This window comes from Gobio gobio (genome assembly GCF_949357685.1).
Source record: "Gobio gobio genome assembly, chromosome: 13".
In the NCBI taxonomy this organism is placed as follows: domain Eukaryota; kingdom Metazoa; phylum Chordata; class Actinopteri; order Cypriniformes; family Gobionidae; genus Gobio; species Gobio gobio.
In genome coordinates, this window is record NC_137106.1 from 29,125,343 (window position 1) to 29,148,633 (window position 23,291).

At 38.5% G+C, this 23,291-nt stretch overlaps 1 protein-coding gene across 2 annotated transcripts in view; it reads left to right on the top strand.

Annotated features, from left to right (window-relative positions):
- The window catches only part of ryr2b (ryanodine receptor 2b (cardiac)), an 84,475-nt gene that overhangs the window by 36,456 nt on the left and 24,728 nt on the right, over window positions 1-23,291 (top strand). For both annotated transcript variants that reach the window (XM_079833088.1, XM_079833089.1), the window contains exons 48-74: window positions 860-1,083; window positions 1,367-1,457; window positions 1,562-1,702; window positions 1,887-2,050; window positions 2,222-2,300; window positions 2,426-2,515; window positions 2,639-2,776; window positions 4,950-5,027; window positions 5,290-5,365; window positions 6,226-6,349; window positions 6,443-6,558; window positions 7,587-7,663; window positions 8,327-8,448; window positions 9,263-9,312; window positions 9,626-9,686; window positions 10,559-10,797; window positions 11,540-11,621; window positions 14,888-15,006; window positions 15,104-15,400; window positions 15,578-15,818; window positions 15,910-15,997; window positions 17,160-17,252; window positions 20,530-20,700; window positions 20,801-20,851; window positions 20,949-21,029; window positions 21,285-21,397; window positions 21,606-21,702. In XM_079833088.1, the coding sequence (XP_079689214.1) occupies window positions 860-1,083; window positions 1,367-1,457; window positions 1,562-1,702; window positions 1,887-2,050; window positions 2,222-2,300; window positions 2,426-2,515; window positions 2,639-2,776; window positions 4,950-5,027; window positions 5,290-5,365; window positions 6,226-6,349; window positions 6,443-6,558; window positions 7,587-7,663; window positions 8,327-8,448; window positions 9,263-9,312; window positions 9,626-9,686; window positions 10,559-10,797; window positions 11,540-11,621; window positions 14,888-15,006; window positions 15,104-15,400; window positions 15,578-15,818; window positions 15,910-15,997; window positions 17,160-17,252; window positions 20,530-20,700; window positions 20,801-20,851; window positions 20,949-21,029; window positions 21,285-21,397; window positions 21,606-21,702 (3,303 nt within the window). The remainder of the gene's footprint in view (window positions 1-859; window positions 1,084-1,366; window positions 1,458-1,561; window positions 1,703-1,886; window positions 2,051-2,221; window positions 2,301-2,425; window positions 2,516-2,638; window positions 2,777-4,949; window positions 5,028-5,289; window positions 5,366-6,225; window positions 6,350-6,442; window positions 6,559-7,586; window positions 7,664-8,326; window positions 8,449-9,262; window positions 9,313-9,625; window positions 9,687-10,558; window positions 10,798-11,539; window positions 11,622-14,887; window positions 15,007-15,103; window positions 15,401-15,577; window positions 15,819-15,909; window positions 15,998-17,159; window positions 17,253-20,529; window positions 20,701-20,800; window positions 20,852-20,948; window positions 21,030-21,284; window positions 21,398-21,605; window positions 21,703-23,291) is intronic.

Consider the following 23,291-nt stretch of genomic DNA (forward strand, 5'->3'; position numbering starts at 1 on the left):
AATTAATGCCAAAATAAAGGTTAAGAGGGGCTTAAAGGCTTGCAGTCTTAATCCTACATATTACACAGTTCTGTTTGTTCTACATGATTCAACAGCTCTGTATGACTGCAGCAGAAAAAGAAAATATAATTTCAAGTTCAACCACCCCTAAATCAACTCATATCATTGACTGAATTGCTGCTGCTGTTGATTATTGTGGTGATGCTGATTATTTTTATTGGTGCTGGAGAGCAAGTACAGTAACTTGCTACTCCCAACACATACACAACACTCTGCTGTGAGCATGTAAGACATGCTGCTGCACAAATAAGCAGATAGCAGATCTATTAAGGTGGAGCTGGGGAAGGTGGAGGGTTTTAGACTAACTCTGAAAGCGTGCTGCAAACTGCTATAGAGAATGATAACCAACCATTTAAATGTTGAGAAGCAACCTCATTGGCTGCAGATGCAACACGGACCAATCAGCTTGTGCCAAGTAGTTAACGTTGTAAATATCATCAGCTTGCATTAAGCATAGAGTTTCATGACAGAACTAGCATTAAAACACTAATATTGTGAATTTAAGATTCATTTTAAATCAAATTGAATTGAAAATTGAAAAGCTGTTTTCTATTTTAATGTATTTCTCTGTTATTTCTCTAATATATTGTTTTATTATCAATGTTGATATTAATATTTTTGTGGAAACAATGATCCACTTTGCTTCAGAACTCTTGGTGAACAGAAAGTTCAAAAGAACAGCATTTGTTAGAAACAGACATTTTTGGTAACAATGTAAAAGTCTTTACTGTCACTTTTGATCAATTTAATGCATTCTTGCTGAATACTTTTATATAGTACTATATATCTTTCTCTGCAGACAGGGTTAGGTGGAACAGACATGGCACTGGCCCTCAATCGATACATATGTGTGGCCATGTTGCCACTGCTGAGTAAGTATTCCTCTCTGCTGTGTGACTCTTCATCTCTATGGACCAGGCTGGTGGATGGGCTTCTGGAGGGTGTCTACAGCCTTTCTAAAGCCAGCGGACTGACCAAGGCCCAGAGAGATGCCATACAGGACTGTCTGCTGGCAGTGTGCGGGTGAGGATGTTAAAAGTTGCTTCTTTTTGTCTTGATCTTATTATTTAGTAAAAGTCATTAATAGGATTGATGCAATTACAAGAGTGAATGTTTTAAGGATCTCTGCAAATAATAGGCCATTAAATGTGGATTCACTGTATCTGTCTGTCTGTTCTTGCTCTTGTAGGACTGACTTTAAGATCAGTCAATTACTGTAAAAACAATTCTATATTGTATGGGTCTGTATATTTATAATCCATTCTTATTATTTATCGACTGCTTGTGTGCAACTTCATTCCCACAGAAAACTGAATCCCTCCATGCTGCAATTTCTTCTGCATAATCTTGTGTTTGACGTCCCTCATCTTTCAGAAAACTCCAAGATGCCATTGAAGGTCTATAGAGAAAAACAAAAAATAAAGCATTCAATCAAAAAATATTGAAAGATAAATCAGGTATTCATAATTCTACTTATCACTGTGGTCATTTCCTCTCCCAGCTGTTGACCAATCATTTTGAGCAGAACAGGAAGTACTACTGTCTGAATGATGGATGGGGTGGCTTTGGCTCCGCCTCAGAGGAAGAACTTTGTCTGACCAGGAGGCTGTTTTGGGGGATATTCAGTGCTCTTGCCAAAAAAGTGAGAAAAGACAGTAAAGGCTCTTTCATTACACTCAGTTTGTAACGAATATGCCATGAACCATGTGACCATACAATTCATTGCTCATAAGAAGTGTCTTTTGGATAGAATGTCGGTTATAACACGAAACAGTTCAAATTCCATTTGAATTGTGTACAGTTAAAATGTTCATTTTTCTCCACAGTCTTATGATGCAGACCTATTCAAACTGGCCCTCGGTTGTCTCAATGCAGTTGCTGGAGCGATTCCTCCCGACCACCTTGACCCGAGCTGCACCGGCGGACGAGAGAGACACTTGGCGATGGATTCTGAGAGACGGTTTTGTTCTCGACCCCTGGACACCTCAAAGTAAGACTTCTATCGACTTAAAAGGGCCATTACACATGCCTAGAGAGGGAAAATAAACATGAGCTGGATCTAATTGACCATAATCACTGATCTCAGAAGTTCTTTTTCTGAAAAGTGTAGTGTGTTTATTTGATATGTGATGAATAATCCAGTTTTGTAATACATTTATAGTGTGACAATCCCTGAGAGGCTCGAGTTTGTGGTGAACAAATACGCTGAGCATACACATGAGAAATGGTCACTGGACAAGGTAATACGTTTCTTATTACAGGAATTTATTTGATGATAATAGCCATTAATATAATGAACTCTGGAATGGAATATAATGGAAAATCTGTAGTTTTAAAGCCAGTTTGTTTTATGGTTCTTTTCCAGTTTGGTAACGGTTGGGTTCATGGAGAACTGCTTTCTGAGAGTTCTAAAGTTCATCCACTCCTTAAACCTTACAGAGCTCTATCTGAGAAGGTAGTCCAATGCTCCCTCATACACATTACAAACAACAACACCAGATATTCAGTATTTTTCAAAGAAATTAAAACAAGCAACATGCAGTTTGTTTTCACGCATTGAGGTTGCTCTGTATTTTAGGATAAAGAAGGTTATCGAGGGGTCATTAAAGAGACGGTGAAATGCATGCTGTTCTTGGGCTGGACCATTGAGAGGACCAATGAGGGGGAGTCACAAGGCTTTCACAACCCAGCTAGGAAGATCTCACAGTCTGGCAAGGTAATGGACAGTGTTGGGAAAAGTTAAATGAATAAGCCTCAGGCTGAAGGAAATGCAAATTCACACCTGTATGCGAAGTTCAAACAAACCTTTCAGCTCTGCTGCTATTCTGTATTGCAGAAGAATAGGACTCAGGAGAAGAAAGTTCAACACTCTTACTTCAGCAATAAAAAAAGAAAAGAAACACAAATGCGATGTTTAACTAAAGGCGGGTTTGGCCATTATTTGGCCGTCTGAGACAAATTTTGCAAATCCTAAAAGATTCCTCTGATCCTAGGCTAAAATCTGAAGTCTTGGATCGATAGTTTGACTTGTTCACCGGCAGCCGATTAATGACCTCTGCAATCAAATTTGACCTCAGACGAAATTCTGGCAGTGTCAGAAGATTTGGTGCACAATCCTGCAGTGTGGCTTCTCCTAGGATGACCGTCAAATTATCTTAGTTTTTCAAGACAAGCTATGACCAAAATGAGCGCTAGAGATTTCTTTGTAGCCACCATTTCAATCCCGCGTGTATGCAGCTCACTGTCACCGAACGTGTCATTTATTGATGATATAAAACTCCGGACGAGTTTTCTTGCATGTGTCCATTTTTAGCACTTTTTTATCACCTTGACTATCGTACAGTCTGACATTGATGACAACTGAGATCTTACAGTGTGACATGGCTTACAGCGGGGATCATGTTCGTACAGTCTGACAAGGAACAAACATAAAGGACTATTATAAATCGCACAGTGTGCACCTGGCTTAAGATCATTTTTGCTTAGTATGGTTGAAATGGATCATCGAATGTTAGCAGAAAATACATTGGTTTTAAGTGAGATTAAATACTTAAAGTATATTTTATAATTTAAAATGTTTTTAAATTTAAAATTGAAGCCCTCCTAAATTTAATTTAATTTAGATGAGTAAATGCATGCTCAAATTTAGTCTAGAACTACAATAACCATCATATTTACACGGTGTACACAACGCCTCTGCACTAACTTTCGATTTCTCTTGGGGACAGGAGAGGTGTCAGTCAATAAATGGGAAAACAAAGTAACTTACTTGAAAAAATAACAGATATTTGGTTGTAAATTTAAAAGTAATGTGTTAGTTTACTAGTTACTTGAAAAAAGTCATCTGATTACGTATCTCCCATCTTGTACTTGGACACCTTCATAGAGACACCTTCAACACCATATCAGTGGCGTTATTTGCAAATACCAAAAACCAAAATTCTATTTCATTTGAAGACATGATGAAATGTGCATCTTAATAGTGCTGGTCCATGTTTGGAGCACAAGAAAAAAAAAAGTGTTTATAAAGAGTTTAAACATGCTTCCGATCCTTCCAATATACAGATTATATGGATTTCCGTATTTTCGGACCTGAAAAGTATGACCCACGTGATGGGTGTTATTGTATGATTGTATATTGAAATCGTAAAATTGCCTTAAACAATTAATAAATAAACTGCAAAATGTTACGTTTTCTAATACTTTCATGCGTGGATTGCTTCTTGACAGCACAGCACAAGCTTGTGGTGGCATCTGCGGAACACCCATAGCCAGAATTCAAAGTGCCAATAGCGAGTAAAAATCTTTGTTGAAATGGTGTCACTCGCCATTAGCATAATTTTGATAATGCATGGTTGTGAGAATATGATCTAGCTTAGTGCGATCATCAAATCTCGATGGTTATGATATAATATATAAATATATAGTCTGATGCGCTGCATGTTTCATTTTTAATAATAATAATTGGGAGGGGAGGTCAGGTTTTCCTTCTTTTTTGTCTTTAGCTGAAGTTTTCATTTATATCTTTTTACTCCATGATGTTCAATGTGTACAACATATCTGATAACATATCTTAAAATGGGTTTTAGCATTAGCGCAATATTGTGTATCGTTTCCCCCCACAACCACCATTCATCAAGGCAAATTCTTTTTGCATTGAACTGACTGTTTTGTATTACACATTGGGATTCAGTGATTTGGACTCAGAATAGTCCTTGTGTGCTCGCCAAGACTGGATTAACAGCTCTTAGGCTTTTAAAAGACATTGCTTATTCAGAGAACATGGGATGCATTCAAAACAGACTGTGCTTGGGTTTGACAAATGCTTGTTATCAAACCAGATAAATGTTTCTATGAAGAACATAAGTTGTGTTTTGTCTTTTTAATAGCTGTCTTTTGAAGGAGCCTCTACATTCAGTCCAAAGCCTGTGGACACAAGCAGTGTCACTCTGACCTGGGATCAGTATGTAAGCAGCCTCAAAGAATTCCACACAATGTAAATCAGTCCAGGCAAAAGAGGAGATTAATTTATTAACCATTGATTGCTTCTTTTATTTGAGTAACTTGTATAGTTAAATTAGCTTTTAGATATTGTTTAAAATGTAAGTTGGCCAAATAACAGAACATATTTTTGAAGTCATTTTAGAAATTGCCTCATATGTATACTGCCAGCCGGCTCTGTACATTAACATGATTAAAAATAACTGCACTTTCAATCTGGTGTTGAAGTCAATGGCAGAGAGGTTGGCTGAGAATTATCATCACATCTGGGCAGCCAGGAAACGGCAGGAACTGGAGAGTAAAGGTGTGTGTTACAGATGGGCTGCTGTGAGAGATGATACAGTAAATTAAATTAGGGCTTCTGCAGCCACCTGCGTCTTACAGTGAAACAAGACACTGTGAAATAACAATACTGGGTTGAAGAGGTGTGCATGTACATTGTACAGGTATATATACACTCACACTGCTGTTTTTTTTATTTTTTTTATCGAAATTAATACTTTTATTCAGCACGGATACATTAAATTGACCAAAAGTGACAGTAAACTATTTCAAATAAATGTTGTTCTTTTGGACTTTCTATTCATCAAAGAATCCTAAAAAAATGTGACACTGAAGACTGGAGTAATGATGCATATAATTCACAAAATTAAGGCCTTAACTTTTGAACAGTAGTATAGGCAATGAAAGATATTTAATGTAAGCAATTCTTAACCTTTGATACTGCTTTTTGTAATCATATTCTTTAATATTTTATCTACTTTTCACTAAGTAAAGAACAATGCAATTAAAACAACAACAACAACAACAACAACATAGTTTTACACATGAAATAAATAAATGCACATTAAACATTGTTTTATTATGTAAGAAGAAAGAGACCATGGAGTTATATGGAGACATGAAACTAGTAGAGTGTGTGTTTAAATAAACTGTCATTATACACAAATATTTGTCCTAGAATGACCAATCACAGTCATATATTTCAGCTATGTAATAATATGCACTAATTACTGAGGCAGTGCCCTCAGTAATTAATTCAATAACTGTCACCAGTTTAATTAATTAAAATTCATTGTATTTAACAATACCAATTGTCTCAAAGCCAAATTGGCAGGCCTAAAATCCTGTGTGGCTGTTAATTCTGGTGCTGTTTTTGTCCAGGAGGGGGCAGTCACCCTCTGCTTGTACCATATGATGCTCTGAGTGTTAAAGACAAGAACCGAGTCAGAGACAAAGCTCAAGATGTTCTCAAGTTCTTCCAAATCAATGGGTACTCAGTGAGGAGGTGAGGGTGTTTTCCTGCGACTGGATACTAGAATGAGCATGATGCCTTTGAAGTGTCCATTTCATTTTCACTGACTGGATTCTCACTGCACAGGAACAAAAAGGTGGCAGATGCCGATTCCCCAGCGATTGCAAGCCGCTTCGCTTACGGCCTGCTCCAGCAAGCCCTCTGTCTCACTGAGCAAGCACAGGAGCAGTTACTAGAGCTGGGTTGGAGACACACACACACATGCACACATTCCCTTGTTCTTCCACACCACTTATTTCCAATTTCTTATTTGCACATCTGTCTTTTTATATAACTGCTCATTAACTGCACGGCATCACTAATCTGAAAGATATGTTACAATAATACTAAATAAATTCTGTCTACATCCTCATGCCTTTCCAAACCCATTTCACGTTCTTTTGTGAAAAGCAAAAGCAGTTTTCACACAGCTCTTTTTTATATAATCAAATTGGATGTGGACAGATGCTGTCAAGATAAAAAAAAATTATATAAATAACCACAGTCTCCTGAAGCCATATGGTAGCTTTATGTGAGGGACAGACCAAAATTTACTTTAAATCCACTTTCCAATTTCACTAGCGTTCATATAGCCTTTGTTGATATTCAAATATAAACGTTATGGTCAATATGTAGAAGTACCAATGAGTGTTTTTGTGAACTAAAACTTTTACTTGAATGAATTAGATATATTGCCTTGCCATATCTAAAATAAAATGTAGTTTAAAGGCAAGGTAGGCAATTTGTTCCAGAAATTGTTTTTGTTATGCCAGTCTCTTCACATCCTGATAGCAAGCTAAGCGGTCTATATATATATATATATATATATATATATATATATATATATATATATATATATATATATATATATATATATATATATATATATATATATATATATATATATATATATATATATATATATATATATAATGTACATTTTAATAATCAAATTAAAATTAAATGGAAAATATACAAATATAAGCTCATTTAAAATATGAATAAATACTATTAAAATATCTAAAATAACTGTTGCAAAAAAGATTTGAGAGCTACTACAAACATTTTCAGTGGATCAAATATTTTTTGGATGAAGTGTTCCTTCAAATGAGCAGAATTTCAGTTTTCATTTTAGCTATATGATCTCATTTGCAGTGGCTTTTCTGAAGCATGTGAAAGCCTTGCGTTGAAGTCTGCTCATTTAATTTATGTGTTTTGTTGTGTTTTGCAGAGGTTGCTCAAGCTCGAGGGCAGATTAACAGGACTGAAAGAGTTCTCCATGAACAACAAATTCATTTCTTCATTAAGGTCAGTCATCTTTAATGCAGCTCAGACATTTAGAACAGTACTTTACACTGAAATCCATGAGAATCCACCACAGCATAGCAGATAAGTCAGTATGACAGACTTATTTAAATAACCAACAAGCATTAAATAGATTTTTGGATTCTCTTTAAGACACTGCAAATGTCTATTTTGTGTATTGACATGATGTATTTTTTCTTAATGGTTAATGAAGCAAATGTCTCAGCTTATTCAAAGCTTTGGGATGGACATTTACATGTTTTTTTTTTTTTTAGTTGAACAGTAGTGGTCATGGCAGATTTGTATATTTACAGACAATTATGGCTTTTGTGTTGTTTGTCCATACGGACATCTCTGTGGGTCATGCCACTGCTGATCTCGTGATTGATTAGATGTCATGTTTTGCTTTGTGTGATATGCGTCCCTGTTCTGAGACAAATATGCAGGCTGCAAGTTAAAAAGGTTTTCTTTCCCACATGAAGATCAATAACGCCTGTCAGCAGTTCCCTGACCTCCACAACCATCAATCTCATTAATGTGCACTAAAATCTTCACTTCAAAACCCCAAAACAAAAAATCTGAAATGAACATTTTTTTTTCTGCTGATGAGTCTTGTTTTATTCTACATTCATTATTTATTCTATATTCTTTTTCTTTTTGTCCCAGGTTGTATTGCCACTGTTAGATCAATACTTCAAAAATCACTATCTCTACTTCCTGTCCACTACAATGTCTTCCCTTAGAGATGGTTGCCAGTCCACAAATAAAGAAAAAGAGATAGTCACCAGGTAATTTGTGACTTGACAAATGTTTATGGGATTATGTGGGTCAGGTTTTTCTTACATTAGCCAATGGTCTCCATGATTAAAATAAATAAACCTACTAAATAATATCCTAAAGGTAATTCAGTCATATTTTACTCATTAAAAGTTTTACACACACATACACAAAATGAATAGTACTTTTGAAAAATGTTTGGAGTTACACATGAGATGAAGGCTCCAGTCATATCAGTAGCTTTATAAAAGCTGCTTTGTTTTACATGGAGTGGGTCCCCTCTTGGGGGCGGCCATGTTGAGATCACATGATTAGATGAATACTACTCATTTTATCTTGGTAACCTCACGTTATTTTGAGACTTTAGCTCATGGAATGAATTAATCATGAGTGACTGAGGATAGAATGTTAATATACAATGACATCAGCAACTGAATATTAATGGATTTGCTTTTGCATGATTGCATCCACACCATTTTGGTGTCAGTATACACACTAAGTCCAAAGCGACTGTCTTATTGGCTAGCGAAACATGCAAAAAATATTTAGTGCACCTTTAAGGAATATCTGAAAATACTAAATTGTTTAGGGGACAAAAAGTATAATGTGCTCAACAATAGAAGTCAATGTTAAAGTCCTCACCATGATAGAGAAATGTGTGTGTGTGTGTGCTTACACACATATGGCTGATTGCATGTCTGTGTCTCCATGTTCGCCTTTGCTACTCTGTCATTATATATTTTCAGTTCCATCTATCTTGTTTTTTCCCCATTCGTTTCCCTCATTCCTTCTCTTACATTTGTCCTCTCTCCTGTTATTTCCTAGTTTATTCTGTAAGCTCGGAGCTCTAGCCAGACGCAGAATCTCTCTGTTTGGTAAGGGTTGGTGTGGTGTGAATGTCTTTTTCTCATACTCCTTTCTTTCTATATTTTCATTGTTTTAATATAAAAGCTACTTTGGATTATTTAGCTGGAAACACTTTTAATTTAGAAGCACTTTGTATTCATCTCATGCACTCTCAGCATTATCCACTGCCATTGTTCACTCACCCCATTCTTGTATTGCTGAGGCAAATGCTTACATACCTCATTACTTTTATTAACCCACCCTCCATGGAAAACATAAATCAGAATCTGGCGCTTTTTACTGACTGGATTGCATTGAGCTCAATGCCATGTTTCCTCTTAGGAAATGATGCCCTTGCTTTGGTGAGCTGCCTACAAATCCTGGCACAATCCCTGGATGGAAGGTAGTTAATGCTACACTTTGTGTTTGGTGTACTGATATACAAGTTCAATTGTTTTTTAATTTACCTTCAATATAGGTGAAATGTTTTGTCCACTAAGCATTTGAGAAATCCATAAATTAAGTGAGAAATTAAAAAGTAAAATATGTAATGTCTAAGCTTGCAATAATAGATTACAAAAATCTGAATTGTAAAAAAAAATTTAATTACTTAAATATTTATATTGTATATTTAAATATTTGACTGTATATATCTTGCTTTTTTTTAAATACTTGTAACTATTCCAGCTTAATATGCAGAGACAACTTTAAGTGAGCCATTTGTTGGTTGATTGACCTGAAAAGAGTAAAAATATTGGCTATACTTGTTTGTGTGGGAGGGGGATGCTATCAATTTGATCAGACCTAAAATAATTTGGAGGGAATATTTTGTGAAACCTGTTTGGAAACCATTATTTATGCATTGCCGCAGAAATTACATGCTTCATCTTCAAAATAGAGTACTTAGTATATATATTCAAGAGTTTGGGGTCAGTAAGATTTTTTTTTAAGAAATTAAAAATGCATTAAATCCTGTGCATTGGGTTACCAGCACCAAGTCCAAGCCTATTCATTTCCACCCCAATGTAACACCAAATTAATCATTTTAATCTTTTTGTTAACCCTTTACGATGTCTTGGAGTCTTACAATAATATCGTATCATTTTTTAAGTATCATGATATGTATCGAATCGTGACATGAGGGTATTGTTACACCCCTAGTTCAATAATGTTGAATACTTTCTTTCAAAAACATTGAGTAGTGTATATGATGGAATTTTTATTTTTTTTAAATTAATCACCATGGTGATTAGTCATTCTAATTTTTCTCTCTAGGATGGTAATGAAAACCACTAGCGAATCCGTCAGGGTGTTGTTGTGGTCGTTCTTTGAAGCCGCGGCAGAGGATCTTGAGCTAACGGTGGAAACCGTGACCTGGGATGAGTATGGACTGAACCGAACCCAGAGCAGAGGAGACAGTGAGGTCATAACGTACACCACCACCGCACTGATCCCGGTGCTCACCGCTCTATTCCAGCATGACTCCCAGAGGCAGCACGGAGGGAGACTGTTGGGTAAGAGAAAAGGGAAGAAGGTGTAATGGATGGAAGAAATAGCATTAACTAATTAGATAAATGATGAATAGATTAGCGTGTTCAATGATGAATGAACAGATGGAGGGAAAATAAATGGAGGTTGTGGAAAGGCAGTGGGAAAATATTCACAAAGGTTTTGGGTTGAGCAGATCACTTCCCTTTCCACTTACCTCTGTTTTGCCAAATAGAGTGGCACTTGTCTTCCTGTCTGCACAGGATGCAGTGTAATATACAGTATATGGCCGTGCGTTTGACCCCTCTTATGGGCATGTGTCAGGGTGTATATTTTAATGTGGAATGTGCAGTCGCAGCAAACTAAAACGCCTCTTAGAGATGATGACTTTCTCTAGGTTAAGCTTAAATGTACATTCAGTAATGTTTTGTGTTATTATGCACCATATGAAGGTCCAAAGGAATTGGCTGTGTGAAAACATTCAAGAAGTCCAACAGCATTTGGTATTGCTTCACTTTCTCTGTGGCGTGAACATTTTCCTCTTGAACATGATCTTATATTATTGCTATAAACAATCTTCACAAGTGTACTGGCAAAAGAAAACATTGTTGGTGCAGGACTGCAGCAAGCTTTTTTGCAATAAGAGCTGTTGTTCAGCAGCGCCATGTGTTGAATCATTCATACTTTACATTTCTGCTCTGTATGAACTGGTTGCCATTTCATTAGAAAGAATTGCACCCCATTTACTCCTCTAATTGTTTCTTTCAGTGGATGAAGTGCACTCCTGTTGTTATAGGATTCTCAGCAGTCTCTACATTATTGGCACCTGCAGCTGTACCTTAATCGAGAGGTAACATTCAAAATGGAACATTCTGTCAGTATTTGCTTTCCCTCGCTCCAAACACATGCTGTTATTTTCTCATTTGAACACAGAAGGAAATGTTTAAGAGAATGCATTTTAATTTGCAATTTTGTTTTTATTCATGTCCGTTGTGTGTCAATTAACAAAAAAATAAAAGTTATGATAGCTTTGGGAAAGGAAAAGCCCCTTTGTCTTCAAATTCAGCTTTGCCATTACAGGAATACTTTATATTTTAACATTATATTAAAACAGATATTTTAATTGTAATAATATTTCACAGTATTACTGTTTTTATTGTATTTTTAATGAAATAATTCCAGGTCTGATAAGCCTCTTGCAAAAACATTTAACTATCTTTACAGACCTCAAACTTTTGAACAGTAATTTAGTAAAGATGTTTGAATGTTTTGGAAAGAAGTATCTTATGCTTATCAAGCCTAAAATGATTTCTGTCATATTTTGCAATATTATAATTTAAAATAACTACATTTTAAAATATATTAACATAAACTATTTATTCTTGTGATTGCAAAGCTTTTCAGCATCATTACTTTTCAGTGTCACATGATCCTTCAGAAATCATTCTAATATGCTGATTTGATGCTCAAGCAACATTTCTTCTTATTATCAGTGTTGAAAAATGTTATGCTGCTTAATATTTTGTGGAAACTTTAGACGAAAAGGCTTGCACTCTGTCACTGAATAGATTTATTTAAAATAATGTTACTGGCAACATAAGACATTTGGCATTACCAGGACCCACGGATATTCCCCCATTGCATTATTATACATTATATTCAACATTATATATAGTAGTTTAATGTAGTACTGACACTAAAACTCTTTCAAATCAAATTTTGAATCAAATTCTTTTATTTAATAGAAAGTTCAAAATAATAACATGCTTTTGAACTAGAAATCTTTTGTAAAATTGTAAATGTTTTTACTTTCACTTTTGACCTTTACAATTTAATGTGTCCATCCATCCATCTTCTTCCGCTTATCCGGGGCCGGGTCGCGGGGGCAGCAGTCTAAGCAGAGATGCCCAGACTTCCCTCTCCCTAGACACTTCTTCCAGCTCTTCCGGGGGGACACCGAGGCGTTCCAAGGCCAGCCGGGAGACATAGTCCCTCCAGCGTGTCCTTGGTCTTCCCCGGGGCCTCCTCCCGGTTGGACATGCCCGAAACACCTTCCCGGGAAGGCGTTCAGGAGGCATCCGGAACAGATGCCCGAGCCACCTCAGCTGTCCCCTCTCGATGTGGAGGAGCAGCGGCTCTATTCCGAGTTCCTCCCGAGTGACTGAGCTTCTCACCCTATCTCTAAGGGAGCGCCCAGCCACCCTGCGGAGAAAACTCATTTCGGCCGCCTGTATCCGGGATCTTGTCCTTTCGGTCATGACCCAAAGCTCATGACCATAGGTGAGAGTAGGAACGTAGATTGACCGGTAAATCGAGAGCTTCGCCTTACGGCTTAGCTCTTTCTTCACCACGACAGACCGGTACATCGACCGCATTACTGCAGAAGCTGCACCGATCCGTCTGTCAATCTCCCGTTCCATCCTCCCCTCACTCGTGAACAAGACCCCTAGATACTTGAACTCCTCCACTTGGGGCAGGAACTCTCCACCAACCTGAAGTGGGCAAGCCACCCTTTTCCGACTGAGGACCATGGCCTCGGATTTGGAGGTGCTGATCCCCATCCCAGCCGCTTCACACTCGGCTGCAAACCGTCCCAGTGCATGCTGAAGGTCCTGGTTAGAAGGGGCCAACACGACAACGTCATCCGCAAAGAGCAGAGACGAAACCGTGTGGTCCCCAAACCTGACACCCTCCGGCCCTTGGCTGCGCCTAGAAATTCTGTCCATAAAAATTATGAACAGAACCGGCGACAAAGGGCAGCCCTGCCGGAGTCCAACATGCACCGGGAACAAGTCTGACTTACTGCCGGCAATGCGGACCAAACTCCTGCTTCGGTCATACAGGGACCGGACAGCCCTCAGCAAAGGACCCCGGACCCCATATTCCCTGAGCACCCTCCACAGGACGCCGCGAGGGACACAGTCGAAAGCCTTCTCCAAATCCACAAAACAAATGTGGACTGGTTGGGCAAACTCCCATGAACCCTCTAGCACCCTGTAGAGGGTATAGAGCTGGTCCAGTGTTCCACGACCAGGACGAAAACCACACTGTTCCTCCTGAATCCGAGGTTCCACTATCGGCCGAATTCTCCTCTCCAGTACCCTGGCATAGACTTTCCCGGGGAGGCTGAGAAGTGTGATCCCCCTATAGTTGGAACACACCCTCCGGTCCCCCTTTTTAAAAAGAGGAACCACCACCCCGGTCTGCCATCCCAGAGGCACTGTCCCCGACCGCCACGCGATGCTGCAGAGGCGTGTCAGCCAAGACAGCCCCACAACATCCAGAGACTTGAGGTACTCAGGGCGGATCTCATCCACCCCCGGTGCCTTGCCACCGAGGAGTTTCTTGACCACCTCGGTGACTTCAGCTTGGGTGATGGACGAGTCCTCCTCTGAGCCCCCAGCCTCTGCTTCCTCAATGGAAGACGTGACGGCGGGATTGAGGAGATCCTCGAAGTATTCCTTCCACCGTCCGACAACATCCCCAGTTGAGGTCAACAGCCGCCCATTGCCACTGTAAACAGTGTTGATAGGGCACTGCTTCCCCCTCCTGAGGCGCCGGACGGTTTGCCAGAATCTCTTCGAGGCCAGCCGATAGTCCTTTTCCATGGCCTCACCGAACTCCTCCCAGGCCCGAGTTTTTGCCTCCACCACCACCCGGTTTTTAATTTAATGTGTAATTGATGAATACATGTTTTAATAATAATAAAATACCCTACTAATGGCAAGCTTTTGAACGGTAGTGCTGCTATGCACCGACATTTTTTAAGTTTTAAAGTGGTCACTATGAACTGTATGGAAAATGGCTGCATAAATGATTTACTAAAAACGCTTTTGTGTTCTAGGGAAAAATAGCAGTATACTGGTTTGGACAGACATATTAGCGAAAAACATTTTTGGTTTTTGGTTGTCCTAACCCTTTAACAGATGTATTGTCCTTAGCACATTGTGTTACTTTGGGTGTTTGGCTCTTATCATTTTATTCTGATTATATATTTTTGTTAATGCTCTATCATTGTTCACTTTGTCCTTTTGAAACTTGTGCACTCCTTAGTTATTAGCTCATGTCTAGGTTTACGGTTCATCTGTCAATCAGCTTTTATCTTTGTTTTGATAGGCAGAGGTCAGTCTTTGGGGAGTGTCTGGCTGCATTATCTGCTGCCTTTCCTGTGTGTTTCTTGGAGCTGAGTGACCTTCATTCCCTCTCTGACTCTATGAGTAATGAAGAGAGTGAAGGTAAAGGCAAGAAAAGTTCAATAGAACACATATACATGCACATTCTCACACTGCCGCATTCAGTTTTTCCTCATGGATGTTGATGTGGTATTTCTAGCCGATAGAGCCTGTAGGCTCCTTCCCACTTTGAAGGAGGCTTTCTCAGAGGTCGAAGAACTTGCAGGGGCGGGGTCCGCGGCCCGCCATGCCCTTTTAACTAGGGTTACGGAGGTGACGCTTCCTCTGCTGTGTAGCTATGTCTCTAGATGGGGGGAGGCTGGTAACCAGGCATCGCTCGAGGGCCACTGTTCATCTGTCACACCTCAGCACGCTAATGCCCTGCTGGGTCACATCCTCTCCATCATCCACTCTCACCTGGGGACTGCAGACAGTGCTTGGATGAAACGCCTCGCAGGTGAGCTGGTCTTGCTAGAAAGTGAATTACTAGATTATAATCATCTGAGATTATAATGTGACATTGAAGCATTTATTTGAGAAGAAAACAAAAACAAGTGCAGTACACATAAAAAATATATTGCACAAGTACAAATATAAACCACAAATGCAATAAAAAACAGAGCATTTCTTTTAGTATTTGGCCAGCCCATCATCAGCAAGGCAGAACCACACCTCTTGAAGAGCCACTTTCTGCCTCTGATGGAAAAGTTAAGGAAGAGGGCGGAGTTAGTGCTGCTGGAGGAGGAGCATTTGAAGACAGAGGGGCGTGGCAATGTCTCAGAGCAGGAGTTAGACATCCAGGAAAGGTTTAACGTGTTGGTCCAAGATATCTACGCTTTTTACCCTTTACTCATTTCATTTATAGACCTTCACAGGTGAGAAAAAGTGCAATATGGAATATATGATCAGTTATTGAGATTCACTACTGGTTATTCTTTAATCTGCTTAATGTTTGATATTCATCAGAATGAGCTGGCTGAGAGAGGTGGATGCAGATGCTGAGAAGCTTTTCTCCCTCGTAGCTGAAATCTTCATTTTTTGGGCTAAATCTCACGTAAGCAGCTCTCAGCCAGGTTTTTATATTTAGAGCCAGATTTACTAAACAGGGCAAATTAGCATGAGAGCACATTAAAGAACACAGATGCAGTCTGATCATTTCCATAATGACCAACACAATCTAGCAAGAGCAGCACTAATTAGCGTCTGGTTTAAGACATGCTTTTTTGGGCGTTAATGGCACAAATACCAGTAAATTGACGAGCGTAAACCTTAGTAAATCATGTTGCGTGATTCATTTAAATACTGTCCTCCCATACATTGCATCTGAAAGGAAAACTTCTACAAATGTATATGCAATAAGGTCAGCCACAAAAATAACAGCGCTAATTTTTCATGCGTGTCTGACAGTGGATCCTGTCAGTGGTATTTTAAACGCCAGAAGACGGTTTGCACTGATGTAAGTGGTTAGTAAATCTGGCCCCTAATATATAATATTTACCTCATATAGAGGTCATATCGTGGGTGTGGTCACATTAGTCTATAATGAGCCGATCAGGAACGACTAACATCTCTCTGCTTTCAACCAGATTACATAAACACAAAATATTTGTTTTTGATTTGGTTTACAGTGTAAAAACCTGACATTTCAGTATTTCTTTAGACATATGTCTCATGTTTGTGAGACAAGTATTCACTAAGCTAGAGGTCATTTTCTGAAGACTATCTGAATGAACGTCTTTGACAGAGAGGCTGCAGATCGCGCATCAAGTTTGTTTTTTTTATTTTGCAAGAAGCACAACAATTTGTTTTTATTGTGACCATACACAAAAAAAATTGAAACTTAACAGATTACAATGATGTATAACACTTGCCTAAATGATAAAAAACAAGTTATTTGAGTCTCTTTGGCACTGATAAGAAAAAAAGAGCCGACTCGAGAGGGTTAAACATTTTCTTTTCTTTTACAGTATATAAGCAAAAGAGTTTATGTTCAGTTTCTGAATGGAAAATGTCCTGAAAAATCTTTTGAAGCTAAAGTGTATGCTGCCTCGCACATGACATGCAAAAGAAACATTTGATATAATAGAACGAAAGAAGTAAATTATAATTTCTTATTTACAAAGTTTTACTAAAAAAAATGTGACATACTTTTGTACCTTTCATACATTTATAACATTCTTTGTTCTTTGTTTTCAATGTTTTTTTTTCCCCTTTAGAATTTCAAATGGGAAGAACAGAACTTTGTTGTTCAAAATGAAATCAACAACATGACATTCCTGGTGAACAGCAGCAAAAGCAGGATGAATAAGGTCTCTTTTCATTTTACTAATACTGTATTATTTGTTGTAAATGCATTCAAGGGTTAGTTTATCCAATAATGAAAATTAATTACTCACCGTCATGTCGTTCCAAACCCATAAGACTTCTTTTTAATGAAATTTGAGAGCTTTCTGTCCCTCAATTGACAGCCGACACAACTACCACTTTCAAGTGTTCGGAGATAACAATTTAGGACCCAAGACCAGTTGTGAAGAATGAAGACCAAGAGTCAGGAGTGCAATTAATTAAAGAAAAATTTACTGAAGAATAGTTTGCAGTTTCATCAGCAGAAGCCAGCTTCAAGTCTCACAAGGAGTTCGTAGGCCGCGCTTCCTCTCCATCAGATTTTCGTACATACAATTTCTCAACAGTTATACTCTTTTCAAGGTCTAGCTTCGTCATTACTGTAGGTTGAATGATTCTGATTGGCTAAGAGAAAATAGACAGTCATAGTAAATTTCCACACATTGTCAATTAATCAGATGCACGTCTTCATAGATCACTTGTTGACGTTTTCACCCCAGAATTAGGCACATAGTGACCTTCCAGGTCTGGAGCAGGCGCCAGCTTGTCCAGAACAACATACTGTCACTCTCCCTAGGATGCCCGTTGTACACCTTCAATACTGATCTGTAACACAGAATACTGCCCACATACACAGATACACAGTTTCTCCAAGGTTGGAGTTGGTTCCAGTTCTGACCAGAACATTTCCCAAAACATACTGATAACTTGAGCTTTCTCTCAGTAAGAGGTACAGACTGTATTCACCGTAATTCTTAAAGGTCCCATGGCATGAAATTTTCATTTTATGAGGTTTTTCAACATTAATATGAGTTCCCCTAGCCTGAATATTGTCCCCAAGTGGATAGAAATGTTGATCGGTGTAAAACCGAGTTGTGGCTGTCTTTCTCTGCCTTTGAGAAAATGACAGGCCAGACTAGCCAATCCTGAAGTCTCCTGGTTTGACGTCCAAGCAGGCACGGTTTCCTCCCTTTCCTCCGCCCAGAGAATCTGGCACGCCCATGCAAACGCTCGTCGAGAGATCATTGCATCATTGCTTGTGAACGAGTGAACGCTGGCAGTTTCTCAGTGTTTGGATGTACAAATGAAAACAGAAGTCTTTTTTCAGTTCCTTCTGATCTGTGATCAGTGATTTCTGATGTGTAGCTAATTATTTATTATTCGTGCACACAATGCGGCTTCTCTCTCTCCAGACAGAACGGTGTTTTCGTGTTTTATATCTTGTGAGTCAGTGTTTTTGTACGTCCTCGTCGCGTCTATCGGTTCTAAAATGTGCATACAGTCATGAGTTTCTGCTCAACATCAGCAGAGATAAACCTCACACACGCCGAAGCTCGGCCTTCAACATCCCCGACCCACAGTACTGCATCTGGCCCACAGCGGAGGCACCAAACGCGGCGTGAGATTAAGCAGAAGGGGGGTAAGCTTGAGCATATCCGGGCTAGCCAGCCTAGCCCCACAATAAACTGGATTACATCCGATTACTGCTGTTGTGTCTTTGTTTGCGCTGTGTACTCAACGCGCGTCACTGACGCTTTTATTTTATTTTAAAAATAATGCTATTATCAACACTTACTTTTAACTCGTTCATCTCGACAGCTGTAATGGTACTTTGCATGTGTTACAAAGTTGGTAGAATAATGATGAAGAGACGGACTCGGTGTGACTGTTTATTCAGAACTCTCAGATACAAACACAATAAACTCGCGCTGACTGACAGCGCTCTCATAACTCAGTAGTTACTATAAATAACTTTGTTAGCAATCGCTGAGCTCAGTCTCTGATACATTAGTGATGTCCGGTTCGCGAACGATCTTTCTTTTGAACCAGTTCTTTTTAGTGAACCGAATCAGTTCACCAAATCGGACTGAATCGTTCTAAACGGTTCGCGTCTCCAGTCAGCGCTGATCCATAATTTACTAAAGTTACTAACTTTCTGACATGAGTGACAGTCCCTCCGACTAGAAATAGACTAATAACCTAAAGTATATGCTGTAACTAAAACAGTTCAGACATGCTGAGAGAACTGATGAGAAGTGAACACAGGTCCATCCGTCTCCCTGGCAGACTCGTGCCTGCTCGTGCCTCGATAAACCACGCCCCCTCCGCTCATATAAAATGCAAAGATGTCAGCCAATCACAACAGTGGGTGTTTTTACTGAAGTCTCACAGCAGACACACCTCTTGAAGCAGGGCATTCAGCCACAGGGCAAACAGCAGTATAGAAAAAATGCCTTTTATTTCTAAATTATGACATTTTATGATGTAAAAGTCATACTAACAATATAAGTACAGCTCAGGAAACATTATAAAATAATAGAAAAATGCCATGCCATGGGACCTTTAAGTGTTTCAGTAAAAGAAAATATAATATAAAATGAAAGAAAAATCCATATTTCATCTCTGGAAGCTGGGCTAAGTGGATACACACAGTTACTCCACTCCTGGCATGTTAGGAGTGTGTGATACCTCCATTTCCTGCTTTCAAGTGTTTAGCGACACATCACACATCCCTAGATTAATTACCAAGACAACTCAGTCACTCCTCAGAGACCAAATACAAAACCTTAGAAAACATATATGAAGAAACAAAACAATCAGTGGTTCTATTGATTAAGTAATATCATAACTGGAAAGAATAATTAAAAATCATAATAATAATATAGGAGGATAAATGTTGATTAATGCTTTGAATATAAATTTAATTAGGATACAGTGGTTTAACCTCAATTTTTATATTTCATATATTCATATTTTGTAAATAAAGTGGTAAATTATTTTTTTGTGCGCAAACAAAGCACATATGTCGCTTCATAAAATTGAGGTTAAACCACTGGAGTCACTTGAATTACTTTTATGATGTCTTTACTACCTTTCCAGAGCTTGAAAGTGGTAGTTGCATAATGCTTTGGCTGTAAATGGAGGGACTGAAAGCTCTCAGATTTCATTAAAAAGATCAAAAGTGACATGAACAGAATATTCATTTTTGGGTGAACTATAACCCTTTTAGTTTTTCCCTTTATTAACTTTGTAAATGACCATGTAACATTGCTCTCTAGTTCTTCTCAATCCTAACCAAGTTTGATTTATCCTAATTTTTTTCTCTATTCTTTGAAAAGAAATTCATCTTTGCCCATTTAATTGTTGCCCTAGAGGCCTGCAGGGACTTTAAGTCATTATTGAACCCAAATATGCTGTTCAATAATATTGAATTAATCTAAATTGAATATGATTGTACATCAGGGAGGGGTGTGCAACCAGGAGAAGGGAAAGGTGAAGAGGAAGGGTGATCATTACTCCACACACACCTCTCTCATTGTGGCCGCCCCAAAAAAACTCCTCTCGGTTGCCATGAATAGATGTTGCCATGGCAATCAGGGCCTGGTCACTTATGCTAAAAGCCGTTTCTCCCAGGTACGCCTGTTCATACTGATCAATAATGGCAATAATTGAAAAATTTATTTATTTCTTATCTTGAAAATATTATGATTTTTTTTCTTGACATCTGAAACAGAGGGACACAGAGGATGAGGTCCGAGCATTCATTCGAGGCAACCTGCAACAGGTGAACCAGCAGACAACCTGTGAAAGTGCTGATAATGTCCTGTGAAAGATGCTATTTGAGACTCCTCACCTCACTTTCATTTTTCTCTTTTTGCCAGGATCTGTGTGAAAACACAGTAGATCCCCTCAGTGTTGAGAGGATCTTAAGCATCGCTTGTGTTCTTTTCCACCTGGATCAGGTTAGACTGGGAATTAATTGCTGCAGTTGATTGTGGATGATGATTGACGGCACAATGGCAAAGCCGACATGTTGTTTATGGCCATATCAGAATGGATGTGGACTATCAAATTTCATTTTGGGCCATTTTTAAGGTTGTGCCAAAAATACATTCAAACATGAAGCAGTGCAGTTCAGTGAAGAACTTTGACTAATTCAGGTGTTTTGTGTGGTTCTATTTTAGTCATTGATTTACATAACGTTTGTTTTCTGTCAGGTGGAGCGCCCTCAAAAGAAGAAGAGGGCAATGTGGCATAAGATGTTGTCTAAGCAGAGGAAACGGGCTGTAGTTGCTTGTTTGCGAATGGCTCCTTTGTACAATCTCCCCAGGTCTGCTTCCAAGAGAGTTATGACAAGTCCATTTACACTTCATATGGCATTATGAATTATCCAAGTGATAAAAGCTGAAAAGCTGCAGAAATACTTGTGAACTGCAATGTTGTTGAACTAACTTATAAGGAAGATGACAAAATGTCCTCTTTATCTGAAACCAATATTCATTTCTTGCTTTTAATGTGAGATTTGTCTTTTTCTGCAGGCACAGAGCAGTGAACTTTTTCCTTCAGGGTTATGAGAGAGTCTGGCTGAAGGCAGAGCATGATTCACCTGAGGACAGACTAATTGAGGATTTGGCTGTGAGTGTGTTTCTGATTGGCTGTATTCCCCAGTTGAGCTGTTGAGTCATGACGTTCATGTGTACGCCAATCCAGAAGGCTAATTCACCACAGGTTCCCTTGGGAATTTTGTAATGGGTTTTTAGAATGGCAGTTTTTAATTTATGAGTACAATTAATATTACTTGTAGAGACTCACATGTTGTATTACAACATAAATTACACATAGGCACACTTCAAATGAATTTGGGATTGTGGTTTGCTTTAAAAACATGTTGCTAACACACTACCACAATTAATTTATGAGTTTATGAGCTCAATGAATCTGACAACATTGTAATCCTTATATGGCAGTATATAATAAAAACAGTTTTGAAGCAGTAAATACATTTGTAATTTTACAAAAGATTTCAGTTAAACTTTATTACGATGGTCCACTTTTGATTTTCCGTTAACTATAAGTAACTTTGCAACTACATGTCAACTAAATCTCATTAGAGTATTAGTAGACTGCAGTAGACTGTTAGTGTAGGGTTAGGTGTTAAATTTTCATTTTTACAAAAATGAAAATTTTGTCATTAATTACTCACCCTCATGTTGTTCCAAACCCGCAAGACTTTCGTTCTTCAGAACACAAATGCAGATCTTTTTTATGAAATCTGAGAGCTTTCTGACCCTTCATTGACAGCTACACAACTACCACTTTGAGGCTTCAAAAAGTTCATAAAGAGATCATAAAACTAATCCATATGAATTATTGAGTGGTTTAGTCCACATTTACTGATGAGACAACATTGCTTTATATGATGAACTTTTACTTAAAACATAGAAAAACGTAATTTGTGTCCATTACGTTTTATATATTCTCTTAAATATATAATCTAAAAATGTTGGGGTAAGGTTAGGGATCTAAAATGAATCTATAAAATGGCAATTATACAAATATCTTTATAATATTAAATGTTTGTAAATATTTTACTAAAAATAATTATAATGATTATAATATATTTTTAACTGTATATATTCACAGATGAGGCATAACATTATGACCCCTGACAGGTGAAGTGAATAACACTGATTATCTCTTCGTCACGGCACCTGTTAGTGGGTGGGATATATTAGGCAGCAAGTGAACATTTTGTGCTCAAAGTTGATGTGTTCGAAGCAGGAAAAATGGGCAAGCGTAAGGATTTGAGCGAGTTTGACAATTTGTGATGGCTAGACGACTGGGTCGGAGCATTTCCAAAACTGCAGCTTTTGTGGGGTGTTCCCAGTCTTCAGTGGTCAGTATCTATCAAAATTCTCCAGGGAAGGAACAGTGGTGAACCGGCGACAGGGTCATGGGCGGCCAAGGCTCAATGATGCACGTGGGGAGCGAAGGCTGGTCAGTGTGGTCCAATCAAACAGACGCGAGCTACTGAAGCTCAAATTGCTCAAGAAGTTAATCCTGGTTCTAATAGAAAGGTGTCAGAATACACTGTGCATTGCAGTTTTTTACGTATAGGGATGCATAGCTGCACACCAGTCAGGGTGCCCATGCTGACCCATGTCCACCGCCGAAAGTGCCAACACGTAGGCATCAGAACTGGACCACGGAGCAATGGAAGAAGG